The sequence below is a fragment of the Columba livia genome, chromosome 26 (assembly GCF_036013475.1).
Source record: "Columba livia isolate bColLiv1 breed racing homer chromosome 26, bColLiv1.pat.W.v2, whole genome shotgun sequence".
NCBI classification, from domain to species: Eukaryota; Metazoa; Chordata; class Aves; order Columbiformes; family Columbidae; genus Columba; species Columba livia.
The window spans coordinates 4,679,080-4,697,017 of record NC_088627.1 but is presented as its reverse complement, the minus strand read 5'-3'; the positions used below and the strand labels follow the sequence as shown (position 1 = coordinate 4,697,017).

Here is a 17,938-nt window from a genome sequence, read left to right as displayed (position 1 = left end):
TTACCCGCAGATGAGACTAAAGCATCTACTTGCCCTGCCCATCCTGTCACACGCTTACCCGGGGGCTGGTCCAGCGATGCGGGGTCTCGGCAGGGAGGGGCTGTTGTGCATCCCTCTGTGCAACCTCTGTGCAACCTCTGTGCATCCCCTGTGCAACCTCTGTGCATCCCCTGTGCATCCTCTGCGCATCCCTCTGTGCAACCCTCTGTGCATCTTCCGTGCAACCTCTGCGCAACCCTCTGTGCATCCCCTGTGCAAGCTCTGTGCATCCCCTGTGCAACCTCTGTGCATCCTCTGCGCATCCCTCTGTGCATCCCCTGTGCAACCTCTGTGCATCCCCTGTGCAACCTCTGTGCAACCTCTGCGCATCCCTCTGTGCAACCCTCTGTGCATCCCCTGTGCATCTTCCGTGCATCCCTCTGTGCATCATCTGTGCAACCTCTGTGCATCCCTCTGCGCATTCTCTGCGCATACCCTGTGCATCCTCTGTGCATTTTCTGCACATCCCTCTGTGCATCCCTCTGCACAACCCTCTGTGCAACCTCTGTGCGTCCCCTGCACATCTCCCTGTGGATCCCTCTGTGCATCTTCTCCACATCCCTCCGTGCATCCAGCGCCACAAACCTTTCCCACAGGCCGGTGTCCAAGCGCAGCGTCTTCCCACCAGGACGGCCCTGGAGAGGCTTTTCTGTCGGACACAAACCTCCGTGGATGTTTCCGATCGCCGACTGCATCGCGGGAGAGAGCAAACTCACACAGTTACAAACACAACAGCTTCCACACATCACAAGGCCAACGGTAAAAATAAAGTCACCCCGCACAGACGCTCCAAAAAACGGTAGAAGTTTTATTTTCCTCAGTACAGATAAACTTTACAGCAGAAGGTTTTCTTAAAAAACTATATACATACATATATAGTACTGTGCATTTTGGTATATGCTCCTAGAGTCTCTAGAATTGCTCGGGCAATGGGTTCATGTCTCTGCAGCACGGACAAGATTTGAGTGATTCCTTCAATCACCAGAGAACGAAGCTACACACAAAATCAAGTCAGTCATGGGCACCGTCGTTTCGAGATGTCAAATTGCTTTAAACACCATTTTGCAGGATAAACAGAGCGCACGTCTTGTTCAGAGACACGACGAGTCAGCTTCGCGAGTCCTCGATACCTTATCACAATAACACTCAGGATAAAACAAATCAAATCTAAGTTAAGAGTCACTCAGCTGTTTGCTAATAAATCCTTACAGCCCACAAAAAGGGTTTTCCTTTTTATTTTCTCTTTTTTTTAAGAGTTACAAAGAGCTACCCGGGGAATGAATTAGTGTTTCAAAACCAAGTTACAAATCTATAAAACAGATTAGTATACTTCACATAAGGCCGCAAACACTGCGAACTGTCACTGCAACTATTTAGGATCATTAAACTTAATCTTTTAATTAGCATAAGCTTTATACCTCCATTATTTATGTTCAATTCCTGATGAAAACAGTGTCCCCGGGCTCCCGGGGGGAAGACGATCGGGGTGCTGCTGGATGGGGCACCTCTCGCTAATTAAACACCCAGTGATTGGTCTTGCCTAATCCAATTCCACTGGAGTCTATTGAGCGAACAACAATCAGTTTTGAGACAATAAAAAGGCACGAACGGCCCAACCCGCTCAGCAGTGTGAAGAACACGGATCTATTGAGTTCCCCCAACTTCCAACAACAAATGGTAAATCCCCGGTGGTTTTGCTTCTAAAGCCAACGCAGCCTTAATATTCCGAGTCCATCAGCGAGCGACCAGCTCGGAATCAGCCCTGCAGCATTGCTGGTTTGGGTTTTTTTTGGGTAAATAGCTTCTGAAGAGAAGTTACAGGCACTGCTTACCTTGACAATTCGGACCATTGCTTTCAGTTCAAGTTTTAAAGTGCAATATAGAGTCTTTGGGTTGAAATAAAAGGTCAATTCCCGTATGAAGCTGGTGAAGCAGCAGCCAGAACCCGCCGGGGTGACTGACAACTGTGAGAGTATCACAGACATTCACAACAAAAGCAAGACCTCTGCTACCTCCTGGGTTCTAACGCTGCGGATCTCCCCTCCGCCGCGGAGCGGTTCACAACCCAGCGGATTAGCAACAGCTGTGCTTGCAATTGCATTTGCATCTGCAGACCTTTGTCTAGAAAAGGCCACGCAGAGCGCCTTTGGTGTTGCACAGTCTGTTTGCAGAGAGGAACAGGCACTGCTGGAGGTTCATCCCTGGTATATCGCCACCTAATCCTGTAGATGCTCTACACACCTTCCAATAATAAATGTAAACCATAATGGCTGTGAATAAATACGCTCAAGAGCATCTTGTGGTTTAGATAAAAGCAAGGTATAAAAATCTGCATTAGATTTCTAAAGCTTTGGTCTAAACTGTGCTGTAACATCATCTGAGTTGGTGAAGAGCGCTCGGAGGAGTCCCCGGCATACAGCACCCGAAACAGCTCCATTCAGCCCACAGATTTTAGTGGTTGTTCTCTTGTCAGCTCTTCGATGCGTTTGACCTCAAAACATGAACAGATCATCCTTCTCGCCCGCGCTGGAATCTATTTGGTTCCAGTCCCCAGGTGACAGCGTCTCCGCGCTCTGGATGTCCTGAGCCGTCAGCCCCGTGTCGAGGACGTGAGGGTTCGTTCTGGACTGAGCCAGCCTGAGAGAAGCAGAAAGAACATAAACCCGCGCGGTTTACGGCCAGGATGCTCCATGCATCCGTAATGCCGAACCCTCGCTGCAGGTCCGCATTTCAAAATCCTCCGACAGAGCGAATAACTCAGCGAGGGGACAGCCGGCACGTAACACCTGCAGCGCTCTCAGGTTTCTTGCAGCTTTATGATAACATTTCCCCTACAGGCATTCAGGGAATTTGCAGCCTGGCCGTCCCGTATATTAATGGTCTGGCAGAATGCGCCGTTTGCCTCCCCCCGAGCTGGAGTCTTATCTCAGCGTTAAGGTTTTGCTGACCCAAGGAGCAGCGTTGCCATGACTCAGTTTTTGTGTCTGTAACGCTGCCCTTGTAAACTGCTGTACCCAGCTAACCCATCCAACATCGTGCCTTTTGCTTACAATCGCAATCGCCGTGAAGCCAGGATTAGTGCTATTCCACTTTGGATTTCCAGAAGTACTCCAAGGCTCATCCATAACCACAGCACCACTACTATCAACAATCATGAAATCTCCCCCAATCATCATCCTCCTCATGACATCCCACTCACTAGACCCACCTCTACCAACCCCTCTGGCTATCACCTCAGCAGCCATAGGAGGCTGAATAGGACTAAAGCAAACTCAAATCTGAACAATCCTAGCCTTCTCCTCCATCTCTCACATGGGCTGAAGAGCAATCACAGTATTCACAGCATGTCTGGGATTGGAAGGGACCTCAGAAGATCATCCAGTGCAATCCCCCCATGGAGCAGGAACACCCAGATGAGGTTACACAGGAAGGTGTCCAGGCGGGTTGGAATGTCTGCACAGAAGGAGACTCCACAACCCCCCTGGGCAGCCTGGGCCAGGCTCTGCCACCCTCACCGGGAAGAAGCTTTTTCTCAAATTTTAGTGGAACCTCCTGTGTTCCAGTTTGAACCCATTGCCCCTTGTCCTATCATTGTTTGCCACTGAGAAGAGCCTGGCTCCATCCTCATGGCACTCACCTTTTATATACTTATAGACACTAATAAAGTCCCCCTTAGTCTCCTCTTCTCCAAACTAAAGAGCCCCAGCTCCCTCAGCCTTTCTTCATAAGGGAGATGCTCAACTCCCTTAATCATCTTTGTTGCCCTGCGCTGGACTCTCTCCAGCAGTTCCCTGTCCTGCTGGAACTGAGGGGCCACAACTGGACACAATATTCCAGGTGTGGTCTCCCCAGGGCAGAGCAGAGGAGCAGGAGAACCTCTCTGACCTACTGACCACCCCCTTCTAACCCACCCCAGGTACCATTTGCCTTCCTGGCCACAAGGGCCCAGTGCTGGCTCATGGTCACCCTGCTGTCCCCAGGACCCCCAGGTCCCTTTCCCCTACACTGCTCTCTAATAGGTCATTCCCCAACTTGTACTGGAACCTGGGGTTGTTCCTGCCCAGATTCAAGACTCTACACTTGCCCTTGTTCTATTTCATTCAATTTTTTCCTGCCCAACTCTCCAGCCTGTCCAGGTCTCTGATGGCAGCACAGCTTCCAGTGTCACCACTCCTCCCAGCTTGGTGTCACCAGCAAACTTGCTGACAGTCACTCTATTCCCTCGTCCAAATCGTTGATGAATATATTGAATAATACCGGCCCCAGTACTGACCCCTGAGGCACTGCACTAGATACAACCCAAACCTCACCCTACTGACTTTCTACCTATACACCGTAATAATTCCCACAGTATTCCTCACCCTTAACACAGCCAAAACACTAAAACTAACAACAATAATAATCTGATGAACAAAAACCCCCATGTTGAATGCAACCCTAATGATAACCTTACTTCCACTAGCAGGTCTCCCACCACTGACAGGCTTTTTGCCAAAATGACTTATCATTCAAGAACTTAGTAACCAAGACATAACCACAGCAGCCACAATCGTGGCCACACTCTCACTACTTGGACTATCCTACCTCCGCCTCGCATACTACTCAACAATTACCCTCCCACCCAACACCGTAAACCACATAAAACAGTGACATATGAATAAAACAACAAATAGCCTAATTGCCATCCTAACCTCCTTAACCGCCCTACTCCTTCCACTCTCCCCTATAATCCTCACTACCCTTTAGAAACTTAGGATCGATCTAAACCAAAGGCCTTCAAAGCCCGGCCCAAAGATGTAACTCTTTGGGTTAACACCCAGCAGGACTCTGATGATCTCTAATAGCCCGTAGGATCAGCTTTAACGGGACTTCATCTCAGATACTTCGCAAAACCCCACAAGCCCCGGTTCATTGTCGTGTTGTTAAACACCTGGATGGAAACGCAACGCTGCAGCATCAGTTCTCCCAGGGCCAAAAGCTTAACTCAAATATTTGGTGTTACACCCCGAGGTGTCGAATAAGCCTCAGATTAAATTAGCGACATGCATGTTTCTTAATGAAAAACGATGAGCAATGGTGCTGCGGCAGGGACACGGTGGATAAACAGAGACGATACTGAGCCACCCGAAGGCCGAGGGTGATGCGACAGCTCGGCATCCAGCAACGCCAAACAAAGGACCGCAACCAACATCTGCTTAACTAAGCAGGGCAAGGAGCAGAGGTGAGGATAACAGACAACATGACGACATGAATTCAAGCGGCCCCTTTATCAAACGCGACATGGGACAGGGCTGCCATGGAAATGGAAGCTGTAAATTGCTCCGGAGAGCCCAGCGAGACGCAAGGTCTGTGTCCTCGGGGCTGAGCGTGCGGCTTTCGCGGTGCTGCAAGTCCCGGTGGAGACGAGCGGCTGGCGGGGGGGTGACAGTGTTGGGCTCAGCCCTGTGACCGTCCCACTGCCTCTTTCACCGCCTCTCTGCTGCCTGGAGCACCCGCACCCAGGGCAGCTCTTTGCCCAAACCACAGCAAAACTCACCCGAAAGAAGCCACATTTGTTTAACGTTGCTGGATTGCTCGGCGTGCAGTGAAGCTTGTAACATGGATTGGAAAGCGAAGTGAGCCATGGGAAGTTATGGCCACGGGCTCTGAACGCGCTCGGGCGCACAAACTCAAAACTGGTGCGGCAGAGTCACCCTGATGCAACCGCGGCTGTGACGGGGACCGGCTGCTGGTTTGGGGACAGATGGGGACGAGGTCCCAGGGTTTGTCCAAAGCTCACGGGGAGGTGAGGGGGGAGAAAGTCCCCGGTGCCAGAAGCTGGGACCAGCATCACCACTGTCATCACAGGGGCTGGAAACTGGCAGGTCAACCCGCCCCAGCAAGCAGAAGCACACACGCCAACTGCTTGGGGAATTAAATTCCCTATCACATATAGCCTCTCTCCATCCTTAAAAGGTTGTCAAAATATTTGGCTTATCAGCCAGCCTCAAAGCCTATCTTTCAATTAACAGCTGAGGCACTGATGGGGCAGCTGCCTAGGTCAGATCGCGGCGGCTGATTAGATTAGCGGCGTTATTAAAAGCCAGTCGCTAGTCAAGTCCCCCTGGGCCAGTCCCCGGTGGCATGAACTTGTAAAGGGAGTTATTAGAATTACCTTGAAAACGCCTCGTCGAGCCCATCATCCATTTCCTTTGTTAAAGAGATAAAAAGAGAGAGAGAAGCAGTTGCTAAGAGAACCCACAAAAGAGCATTTAGAGATCTCGCTCCGCATTTGATCACGGCAGATAATAATAAATGTATATATTGACTTCCGAGCGCCTAAAGCAACACTCGGGGATCTGCCTCCTCGGGCAGGTTTTATCCCACCCTCTGCACAAGCCCCAGGGTGAGAGGTGGAAGTCTGGGTGGTCCCGGCGTCCTCAGAGCCGTCCCAGGGCTGGGGTCCCCTGGGTTTGGGGACACTGCGCTCCCCTCGCAGCCCAGGGATGGGGCAGGGACTTGGCCCTTTCCCATTGTCTCCAAACCAGGCTAATGAGGCTTGATCTGGCCCATCAGCTGGAGCACGTCTCGCTCTGGGATTAACCACAGCCCACAGGACCGGCACACGCTGTGACGAGGAGGGACCTGCGCAGAGCTCCGTACGATGCTCCGGGCGTCCCTTGGGGTTTTTTGGGGTCAGGAACATGGAAAACAGCTCACAGGGGGAGCCCGTGCTGCTGGGAAGCGACTCTGGGATCCTTCATCTCTGAAGGTTTCCCAGAGAATGGATTTGAGCTGCTAGGGAGGAAAGGTTTCTGTGCGGGAAGGCGGGCTCTGTGACGGACACTCGGCTATCCCCAAAACCTTCCGATGCACTTACAGACTTAATGTAATATGTAAAGTACAAAAGCTCTGCAAGAAAGGAGGGATCGGAGAGCAGCGATAAACCTCCAGGATTTGATACGACTTAGACTTGATCTTCAGGTTTAACCTGAAAAGCCTCAGGCTCAGACCCAACAGACTCAAGAAAAGGCTGCAGGAAAATGCCTTCATCATTCAATTCTCCCAAATTTGGCGTGTTTCCAAAGAGGGCAGGTGGTGGGGACGAGGTCCCACGTCAAGTGGGGCTTGAGGAATGAGCCCCAGCCCACTTGGGCATGGAGGAGATTCCCCTATGGATGCACATGGGCTGGGGCATCATTTTCTACTAGTGGTCCACGAAACAATTAAACCAGATGAGTGAGGACCTTTTAGAGCAGCCATCCGTGCCCACACAAGCAAGATACAGCTGCAAATGAGAACGAGGGAAAAATAAGAGCAATAATGAACAAAAATATAACCTGGTTTTAGTGAACAGTAAACAAAAGCCATCAACGTAACGATTTTTTGCCCCGAACGGAGCAGTTAGGTGGTCTCTCAATTAAGTGACAAACCACTGAGAAATGCTGCTCTGGAGTAAGCAATATTTCATTATCTGACAGTGGCGTTTCTCAGAGTGCCTCGCAGCCTCGATCATTTATTTACAGAGCCTAAAAAGGGCAGTGGGTACTCGAACACTCATCGATCATTCTGAGCAGGACACTGAAACCCCGTGTGAGCCGCCACAGAGCTCCCGGGGGGTTATCCAAGAAAAAGCCCCGTGATGGGACCTGGAACACATGAGATGGAGGCGGCAACGCACCCCCCGGCTCGGCAGATGTCACGGTGCCCCCGGCACACACTTACCCACACCACGTTGTTATTTACGGAGGAGCTGGGCCCAAACATGCTGTTATCTAAGTGCAGGGGGTTCATGCTGCTGGTCAGGGCTGATTTGGCAGGATCTTCTAAATCCAGCAAGTTCCCTGTGGCTGCTGCTGTGGAAAGAGCAGAGAGGGAACGGGGCAGGGGAGGGGAAATGACAACGAACCTGTTAGCAGTCATCGCTTCCCCTCAAGAGGGGAATCAAATAGTTGCACCCAGTTCCTTCAGGATGGCCCCAAATTTTAACATGCAGAGATACGCTCACCCCAGCTGGGGATGCAGGTTCAGCCTGAGTGATTTGTGATGCTCAGTTAGGGCACCTGAAACCCTCTGGACAGGGATGCAGGAGGGGATTGAACCGCTCGTCGCTCCAGCAGCCATCAGGGGAGCCACCAGTGATGATGTCCAGGGTGAGGCAGGATCAGCTCCAGGCAAAGCTGAGACATCCCAGCCCCAGGACACCCCAACCCGGGACATCCCAACCCCAGGGTGGGAACAGACCCCAGGGGATATCCTCAGCTCAGCCTGCAGCATCGATCCAGCATCTTACGAAGCTGCATCATCATTTTACAGGACTGAGGGCAAACCCTGCACTGGGTGACGAGCGGTTTGTAGCCTGGGGGCTGCGGGGACACGGCGGGCTGGGCTGTTTGCTCCCCATCACCCTGCACAAGGCGACGCAGACGTGTCCCCCAGCACCCCCAGGCAGACACCGGAGCCCGGTCCTGCACCCCTAACAGCCCCTGGCCCCATTTGTCCCCACATGCCACTGCTTGTGACGGATGCCTCCAGTCCTCAGCCTTCACACGAAGAAACGAGATGTGCCAGCCTGGAAGGAAGCCCAGTTTAATGCTATTTTCCTCTGCGCCAAATCCTCTTATCTCCGTGGCCAGCATGGAGGAGAGATTAGCCTTTTGTCCCACTTCTCCCTGGCTACGCGTCCTGCGTTTCAGCGGCAGCAGAGGACCCACGGCCTGGCACTGAATTATGAGGTTTTAAAATGTAATTGTTTTATTTTCATGCCTTTCCTTCCTTAGGGGAGCCAGAGACAGAGCGGCACCTGCATGTCTATCTCCTTCAGCTGAATGGATAACAACTGTTCTGAGTCCAAGATGAACCCAAAATCAAATTCGAGATGTGTGGGTCCACCTTAAGCTCATAAGGATATTATGGCCAATTTGCTTAGGGCAGAAGTAAATGGCTTTGGGGTGGCAGCAGCTGTGTACGAGGGGCTGCATGAGATATTTAAGGGGCAGACAGAAGGATGGTGGCCACCACATCCCAAATCCTCTGCCAAGGGCAACATCTCCGCTACAACAAAAGTGTTTGCTCCTCGCTGGTCTTTAAAGTCGCATCCAAGGAAAAGCCCACGAACCTGGGGCTGTTCCCATCCCTGCGCCCAAGGCCAAGCTCTGCTGCCGGGGACTTACGAGTGTCCGGACGGGCAGGGGCTTCCGAGCTGGGGCTGCTCGGCCCTTCTCCTTCCAAGATAGACCTTTCCCGCTTCTCCTTCTCTGCAAAAGAACGAGACCCCATCACTGCCCATGCAGAACTTCCCAGCAAGCCTTAGGGAGGAGGGACAGAGGGGACAGCTAGGATGGGCCACCAGGTCTCCTCGGTCCACAGCAGCCCTAAGGGCACCGGGTACGTTTTATAACCTCATAAAGCGAAAATCCCAGCAGCGCCAGCGCTGAGGTGCCACAGACAGCGCCAGGACTCCACATCCCGCTTGCGAGACAGAAATGCGGCCAAAACTCGGCTGGATTTACAAGGCTGTCGAGAGAAACCTGGAAGACGCCTTAAATCACAGCAGAGCTTGGACCAGCCTTAATGTGGAGGGTGAGGGGAAAAGGCATTCGAGAGCTGGAAAAAACCCAAAGTCAGCCCTTGAATTTTCGGGTGAAGAGTGGGAAGAAAGAAGAAAGACTCACCTTCCTTAGCCGCTTGCCAGAACTCGAATGCGATTTTGAAGGCCTGGGCTACAGTGAGGGTGACGGCTTGTGCCTGGAAAGACAGCAGCGAGCAGCACGTTAATCAGCGGGTTAACCTCGGGCAGATTTACATCATTTGGAGGGTTTGCTTTGCAGATTCATGTTAACCTGGGTCCAAACAGTCCTCACACTCCCTGGCTGGCTGGGGAAGCATCAAATATTGATGCAAGCAGAGATTTTGTCCGTGTAGGACATGCAGCTCGGTGCAGACACATCTTTAGGTGTAACGGGACGGTGGAAGAGGGGGGATGTGGATGTCACAGGCACCGCGCTGATGGATGGGGACAGAAGAGATGCTCCTGACCGCAGGACATGTGCAGCTCATCATGTGTCCCAAAACAAACTGAGATCTACACAAGTGCCACACGGCCCCGGGATCATCCTCATGGCTCCAGGGCTGAGCATCACCCACCAGAACCAGCAGCATCGCAAAGGGAAGCAGCACCTGGACCACAGCGGAGCTCCATGTGCTTCTCACAACCACACACGAGGATGCTCTGAGAGCAACAAAGGGGGAAAACACCACAAAACTGCAGCTCTCCCCAGGGGGCAGCAATCCTGGGGGCAGAACGAAGGATATCTCGGGGTCTCTCCGAAGTTAAACTGGCATCCTGCTGGCTTAGACCAGCAGTGTGAGTCTATTTTCATAGCATCACAGAATCATTTTGGTTGGAAAAGCCCCTCAAGATCAAGTCCAACCGCTAACCCAACCCTGGCACTGCCCCATGTCCTGAGAACCTCATCTACACAACAGCCAGGGCAGCAGGAGCAGGGACACCTTCACCTTCAATCCCTCCGCTGCTCCCCACACCATTGAACCACAGCGTTAAACCCCCCCACCACCTTAAATAGCCCGAGTTGCTGGAGATGTATAAATAACGCCATAAATGCCACTTTCATTAGGAGAAGGCAGCACTCACGAGCAGTTCAAGTGCAAGGAGATAACAAATCACACTCCACAAGGCTGGCGAGCCGCACGAGCCTTGAGTCGCGAGTTTGTTTTACCAAGTCGCAAACTAAACAAACCCAGATCTGGGCCCTCAACCCGCAGCCCTGGTACGGAGATGTGGGGGAGCGCCAATGGGGCACGGGCGTCCCCCAAAATCCGGTGCTCCGGCATAAGAGCTCTCACAGTCAATTAAGCTTTGCAAAGCAGGAGAGCTCATCTGAATGTCGGAGCTATTTACATCTTTGATGGAAGTGCGAACGCTTTATGGCAAAAACTTAAATATGGTAATTAAGTATGAAACTCCTCACAGCTGTTTACAATTTAAGCTGTCACATCTGAATCAAGTTTAATAGACCCAGCTACTGTTGAGAATTAGCCATGAACTAAAAATATGGACTAATTATATGCCTGTGACTGGTGGCTGTGTGTACACTCAGGGACCCTGCCCTGGGAGCAGCGCATCGTCTGACCAGCAGGATGTTCATGCATTTAAAGACAAGAAAAAGAATATATAGATTTTGCCACAAAAGGCCTTGGAGGACTTTATTTGGAGGGAGACCCCCTGAGCTGATGTGCCACTGAGATAATTCTTTTAGCACTGGCGAGATTTAAATTCTAATTTGCAGAGCAAGGCTTATCTTGGCCGTGCAAGGATGGGAGTGCACGCTGCGGAAAGGAGAGACAACTTGTAGCTTTCATTATTCTCTCCCTGGAGAAAAAAACGCTAGGAGAAGTGCAGAATATTAACAGAGCTGTGGCCGCTGAGCTCCGGGCACAGGGACACTCATAGGGACCCAGGAACCATCACGCTGGGATCACAGAGTCACAATGTCAGGGGTTGAAGGGCCCTGGAAAGCTCATGCAGTGCAATCCCCCCATGGAGCAGGAACACCCAGATGAGGTTACACAGGAAGGTGTCCAGGCGGGTTGGAATGTCTGCACAGAAGGAGACTCCACAACCCCCTGGGCAGCCTGGGCCAGGCTCTGCCACCCTCACCCCAAACAAGTTTCTTCTCATCTTTCAGTGGAACCTCCCGTGTTCCAGTTTGCACCCATTGCCCCTTGTCCTACCATTGGTTGTCAAATGCTCTGGGTGGGAATGGATCTCAGGAGGTTTGTGTCCCTGCAGATCCAGGAGCTCCTGCCCTCTGCTCCTGCATTGCAACAGGCACCAGGGGAAGGATTTCTGGGGGCAGCGGGTCTGACCTGCCTTTCAATAGCAAGAAACAGAAGTCATCGAATCATTTTGGTTGGAAGAAACCGTCAAGTTCAGGGTCCAACCGTTATCCCAGCCCTGGCACCGACCCGTGTCCTGAGAGCCTGATCTCCGCAGCCCGGGGGGGCAGTTCAGGTGCAGGGCTGGGTGCTCTCAACGCCACCCCAGAAAGGTTTTTACCAGCTGATACGACGGGCTGAATCCAGCCCAGCGTTCCACCCGCCCCAGAGCGTGACAGCAGCCAGGGGTGGGTGCTGGGGCAGGGCCCCCCTGCTCTAACGGGGGCAGAGCCGTTATCTCAGCAGCGCAGCCCCCTCTCTGCTTCCTCCTCCTACAGCCACATCCCCAGTTCTTCCTCTGGACTGACCATTTTCCGTTTGGTACAGAGGAACGCATGGCACTCCAGGTTCTCATTGAGCTGGTTCTGGGCAATGTAGGCAAACACTTTATCGTGGATCTTGTCTGCCGTGCAGTAGGATATCCTGAAAGACAGAACGAAACGTCTTGTCCGGGGCACCGCGTGCAAGGGGGATCAACCAACCCTCCGCTGCGCTGCAGGCGAGTGTCTGCCCAGGGCCAGCAGGGAGGGCAGAGGGCCACGGGAACATTACCGGGATTCACTGAACTCCTTCCCAAAGCTGAGGAGTCGATGAGGCTGGATTGAGCGTAAGAGAAGCCCAGAGCAGCTGCTGCAGCCACGGTGTGAACCACACGGATCACACACAGCGGCCGGAGAGAAGAGAACGCGTTTCAGCTCGTGGGAAAGGACAGGTTAGAGATGGCAAAGGCTCTGCCTTCAGAAGAGACTCCAGAAGATGTTCTTTAGAGGAGAAGCTCGCAAAGAGAGAGAAGGACTTGTTCTCAGCCTACGATTTAATCTCGAGGCTCAAAGCAGGGAAGGAAATGGATGCATCTCCCCGGTGAGTAGAAAAGCCAAAGAGAAGACAGCAGAGGTGTTAGAGGAAAGCCCTGGGGCTGCATCAGTCCCACATCCACAGCCCGTCCGGGACGCGCTGACCTCAGCCGACTGACTGGGGGATGCTCGGACACAAGCGCTGACCAAAGGAACGGGATGTTAAAGCATCTGAGCAGAATTTAAGGCAGCATCTGAAAACGCCAACCTCCCAGCTCTGCCTGCTTCTACACCAGCACCGCGATCCCGATCTCGGTGTGACCGCGCTCGTGGCCGCTCGGCACAGCTCTGCCCCGCAGCAGCGGGTCCATCTGCAGCGCAGGGCTGGGGTTCAGCACCCACGGCTGTACGCGACTGCTTAGTTCACAACGCAGAAAAGCAAGCGGGTTAGTTGGGTAGAGAGAGAGCCCAACCCAGCGCTCCCCACCCCACGTTTCGCCAAGGGGCACGGAGCAGCAGGAGAAGGACACACCTGTGCTCCACACATAGGACACTTCCAGGCTCATCACATCTTTCCTCACCACCGGCTGGACACTTATTGCACCAGATACAAATTTAGCAACTACCCCCTTTCCCTCACCATTGCTTCCCATTGAGACAGCGAGACATCAGCTCAGCCGGGGTGGGGACCGGAGCAGACACCCACTGAAGTGCATCCCATAACACACCTGTATATGGAAACGTTCTCGATCAGCTCATTCGTCCCACTGTCGTTTAAAACGATCCCTCTGGGCGAGACTTTCAGAGTCACTTTCTGCAGTTTCTTTCCACTCGCTTTTGCCTTTGCAAGGAAAAGAGAGAGTAAAGTTACAGGCTTTTGACATCGATACATCCAAAGGTACATGAGCAGAGATTTGTGCTACCTAATAGGCATATTAACAGTGCTTGTTAGTACTAAAGACTGAATTTACTACCAGGTGTGATAAGGCACTCATTAAAACTTCTCCTTCCCTGAAGCAGCGATTTTTGCTGGATTAATGAGGCATGGACACAAACCCTCCACCCCACAGCACGGGGAGGTGCTTCCAGCCCAGCCCCTCCACAAGATGATTTCTCTTATTTACAAGCCTCGTGCGTTCAGCTCCCTGGGGACCTCACTTGAGCCACATCCAGACCAGCCGGCGGTCAGTCCTGGGCTCAGCCCAGGGCTTTTATTTAAAGCCTCCGCTCTCGGTTGGTCAGAGCAGACGTGAAAGGCTCCGCCAGCGGCTCCTGTTTCACACGAGAGCTCCCCTGCCGTCCAGCCCAGCACACGCCAAGGACGGACCCAGCACAGTTCACCACCCCATTGAGTTTTACGACAGTTAACTGTATGATTTGGTTCAGTTTTAAAAGGGCTTAAAGAAGCGTTAATTTTACTCGGAGCCGGGTGAGCAGGGGCTCCAGGGAGCCTCGGTGTTAGAGGATGGAGGAAAATTGGTCCCTCTGCATCAGAGCTTACAGCGGCTGCATGTGCTGGGAATCAGAGCAAGGTGTCCTGATCCCTTCTCCTCTAAACCCTCCAAATCCCGGGAAGGAAAGCCCAGAGCTGTGTGCCCGCTCTGGGTCACGCGCTGGCCGCGCTCCAAACGCCGTCGCTGCCGCGCACGGGGAGCGATGGCCCCGGGGACAGCTGATTCCAGTGGGTCACAGCCTCCTCCCACACCCAGGGTCACCCAACGCTTATCAAGGGAACCAGAGCTCAGACATGTAACACCAGCTGCCCCATCCACGGCTGGGGCTGGTCCCAAAGGTTTCCCAGTGCCACCGTCTGCATTTCTACCCTGGGGCTGGACCTGCAATCCCGACACCTGCAGACGGACAGAGCTGCCTCCAGACCCACGGCTTCTGAAACTCCTCCCCTGCAACAATGCTTGTTTGAGCACGGGAGACAGAGCTCTGCCCCAGCGCAGACACTCACGGTGGCCACGATCCTTTTGACAGCGGCTGCAGAGAGCTCCTCTCCCTTGGGCTGCTCCACCAGCGTCATGCCCATGTATTTGAGGCTGAAGAGCATCCCCTCCAGCAGTGTCTCACGGGTATCGGTCCAATTCTCCGGGAGCTCTAGAGAGGCAACGAAGAGGTTCTGAGATTCCCAAATACACCAGGATACCCATCAAGCCCCAAGGAAGGGTTTACGTATGAGCACGATGGTTTAGCTACCGCCTGGACCCCTGTCCTCAAGTGGCTGGGAGCTCCTGGTGCTTCATCTCCTTGCAGGAAGAACAACCCCCCAAATATTTTCTATAAGCCACAGCAAATTGCAGCAACCCTCTGAGATTCATCAGCTCCTCAGGTTAATCGTGAGTGCCCAGGCCCACACCATAACCAAGGGGGTCCCGAGCAGGGGAGGGCTCGGTGCCACCCCACGCATGGCAATGACCCGACCCTGTGCAAACTGTCACCTGCCCGCAGAGGCTAAGCCGGGATTTGCCATGAGCTAAGCCCACACAGAGCCGCATGGACCCAGGTGATGTGCTGCCACTTGCTAAATCCATCACCAACAGCCCCCAGGAGCCCATTGCAGGGGCGAAGCTTCACCGGGGTGGATTCTGCTCTCCCCTCAGACCACTCTTAGGCACTGGGGGTGGGAAAGAGGGTCCTAACCACAGAGGTACGTTTGGGACCAAGCTGGAAGTCAGGTGGGTGTTTCTAAGCCTGGAATTGCACTGCAGGATCTAATCTCCACTCGCTGAGCTGATAACCCTGGATCTGCAGGTGTCATGTTTAAGGAAGGTCTTGCTTTGAGCAGGAGGGAACAAACCACAGCCCTCCCGAGCCCTGGGGAGCACCAGGGCTCTCGGAGTCCAAAACACGTCCCTGAAGGCTCCAGCCTCCTCCAAGCAATGGGGCCAAACTCCGCAGCTCCCTGCAAGTGTGCGGCGGGGGCACGCACCCCTGGGGACACCGCGGGTGACTCAGCCTGCCGGCAAAGGCGAGACGGGAGATAAGCCATAAACCCGGCACCGCTCCCAGCGGGGCTGCTCCCCACTTCCCGACCGCAGCGGGACCGGCTCGCCCAGGGCCATCGATCCCATGACGGAGCCGGCGGTGGGACGAGGCCAGAAACCGCCCGACGGGCTCCAGCCCTCGGCCTGGGGGACCGGGACAGCCCCCCAACCACCCACCCCGCTGCTGCACGGGGAAAGGGTGCAGGGGAAGGCGGGTGCGAGTGGGGGGAACAAAGTGGGGGGGCAACAAGAGGGGTGAAAAAAGGAGGAGTGAAGCAGAAAGGGAGCGCGGGGGCATGGAAAAAAGCGGGGAGAGCAGACAAGACCAGACCTGGTTAAATGGGGACGCAGAAGGGAAGAAGAGGAGGCTCAAAGTGGGAGAAAAGTCGGTGCGGGTGGGGCGAGAAGCGGGATAAAGGCGGGAAGGCAGCAGGGGGGTGCGGGACAAGGGGAGAAGCGCTGGGGGCGGCGGGTCTCACTCTTGTGTCGGCCGCCGGCCCAGGCGGGTTTGTGGACGCTGGGGCTCCGCAGCAGGGCCCGACCCGCCGACTTGAGCGCGTCCATCCCGCTCCCGGTCCCGGCGCAAACTTTCCTGCGGCGCCAGCGCTGACCGCGTCCGGGGGCGGGGCCCGTATGCAAATCACGGCGCGGTGACGTCAAACGACTACGCCCCCTCCCCGGCCACGCCCCTCGGGTGTGTCCCCGGAGCTGCGGGGGGGTATCCCCGCTGTGTGTGAGCGGAGCTGGGGGACAGAGCGCTGCGGGGACCCCAAGAGTCTGCGGGGACCTGGGGGAACCCCGAAAGCTGCGGCTCCCCCCGAGATGCCGGGATCTGGTGCTCCCCATAGTTTCTCCACTGGAGAGCCCCCGAGATCCCCACCCTGCAAACACCTGCGGGGGGGCAGCGACGAGCCGCTCCGTGGGGGTCCCACCTTTCCCACGGCATCCTCCACCTTTCCCATGGGTGTCCCCACCTTTCCCATTGGTGTCCCCACCTTTCCCACGGGGGTCTCATCTTTCCCAAGGAGTCCCCCACCTTTCCCATAGGGGTCCCATACATGTTTGGGGCAGAAAACCCCTCCCCAGGTCTCCACGACCCGAATTGCCCCATTTCGGTAACACCAACAAAGCTCTGTTAGCCCCAAGAGGTGTTCAATTGCCCCCGCGCTGGGATGAGAAAATGCAATATATTTCAATATTGTGTTTGATAAAGGTTGGCTCGAGCACGCACCACCTCCTGTCACCGCGGCTTTTAACTCAGCCCGAACATAATTGTATGGAAGATTAAGGCCCTCAAAGGCTTTCCGAAATTAAAGGGATAATAATGAGGAGGTTAAACCCCATATTTAGGATTTGTAGAATAATGCCTTACAAAGCCTATTATTCACAGAAACATTTGTGTAATTGAAAATCCCTTTTTAGTGACATTTTAACATTCCCCTCTCGTGTCTGCAGCCACACAGGAGAGTTCCCCTCTGCAGGACACGAGCGGTGGTGGAAGGGTTAGGCACGATCTCTCCTCCAAAAAGCCCAGCCTAAATTAGGATGGTGCCACCCCATTGAGTGCCTGGTTTGAACCTGAGCACCGGGGATGGTGACCAAAACTTGTAAGAAGAAACTTCCCCCGAGGGCCAACCATGTCAGAGCAGCACGCAGACACCAAACAACCTGGAAAGCTGCTGCATCAGGAACAAATTTAAGCATATACATAGATCCATTTCCACGCAGCAAATCACTTAAGCATGGGCTGAGAGCATAAGCTTAAAGCTAAACGAGGTCCAGGATTTTAAGCGCAGGCTCAGATGCTCCCGCCCAGCAGCCCGCGTTGCACCGGGGGCTTCCTGCTTGCCAATACCTGACAAGTTAGAGCAAACACCTTTGCAATTAATAATTGATGAACCGGCCTGAGAAAGCCACTCGGCAGGTAGATGACACATCTATGATTTATTTTCCTATTTCTGTATTTTGCACTAAATATATCACAGCACCACGCTCCGCTTCGCTCGCTGTTCTGCTGCTTCCTCATCGTTCCCTCCGCCGCAGTTTCACGGGGGCCATGATCCCAATGGGGAAAGATCTGCAGCGTTCGCGATCCTTGCTGCTACAGCCACCCCTGCACCGACCTTTCCAGCTCTTTCCAAGGCACACAGGTGTATTCCCGTTCCTCTGGCTGTTATT

The 17,938-nt window shown here is 53.7% G+C and overlaps 1 protein-coding gene across 2 annotated transcripts; it reads right to left on the bottom strand.

The window, feature by feature from the left end:
- Positions 1-827: 827 nt before the first annotated feature.
- LDLRAP1 (low density lipoprotein receptor adaptor protein 1) lies at positions 828-16,400 on the bottom strand. Of its 2 annotated transcripts, none has more exons than XM_065041512.1 (9): positions 16,240-16,400; positions 14,731-14,873; positions 13,499-13,611; positions 12,285-12,399; positions 9,693-9,765; positions 9,192-9,275; positions 7,744-7,874; positions 6,194-6,228; positions 828-2,676 (listed from the first exon to the last, which is right to left on the bottom strand). In XM_065041512.1, exons 1-9 carry the CDS (start codon positions 16,322-16,324, stop codon positions 2,532-2,534), a joined length of 924 nt encoding a protein of 307 aa, XP_064897584.1. In that variant the 5' UTR covers positions 16,325-16,400; the 3' UTR covers positions 828-2,531. The 2 variants fall into 2 exon arrangements, with proteins under 2 accessions (XP_064897584.1, XP_064897585.1); XM_065041513.1 differs by having other exon boundaries at positions 7,744-7,871.
- Between the last annotated feature and the right edge of the window lie 1,538 nt (positions 16,401-17,938).

Coding starts and splice junctions, on each gene's coding strand:
- LDLRAP1 (XM_065041512.1), bottom strand. CDS start 16,324: ATGGACGCGCTCAAGTCGGCGGGTCGGGCCCTGCTGCGGAGCCCCAGC. Junction 7,875..9,191: donor CCCTGCCCGTCCGGACACTC/GTAAGTCCCCGG, acceptor CTCTTTCCACAG/CAGCAGCCACAGGGAACTTG. Junction 6,229..7,743: donor TAAATAACAACGTGGTGTGG/GTAAGTGTGTGC, acceptor TCTTTAACAAAG/GAAATGGATGATGGGCTCGA.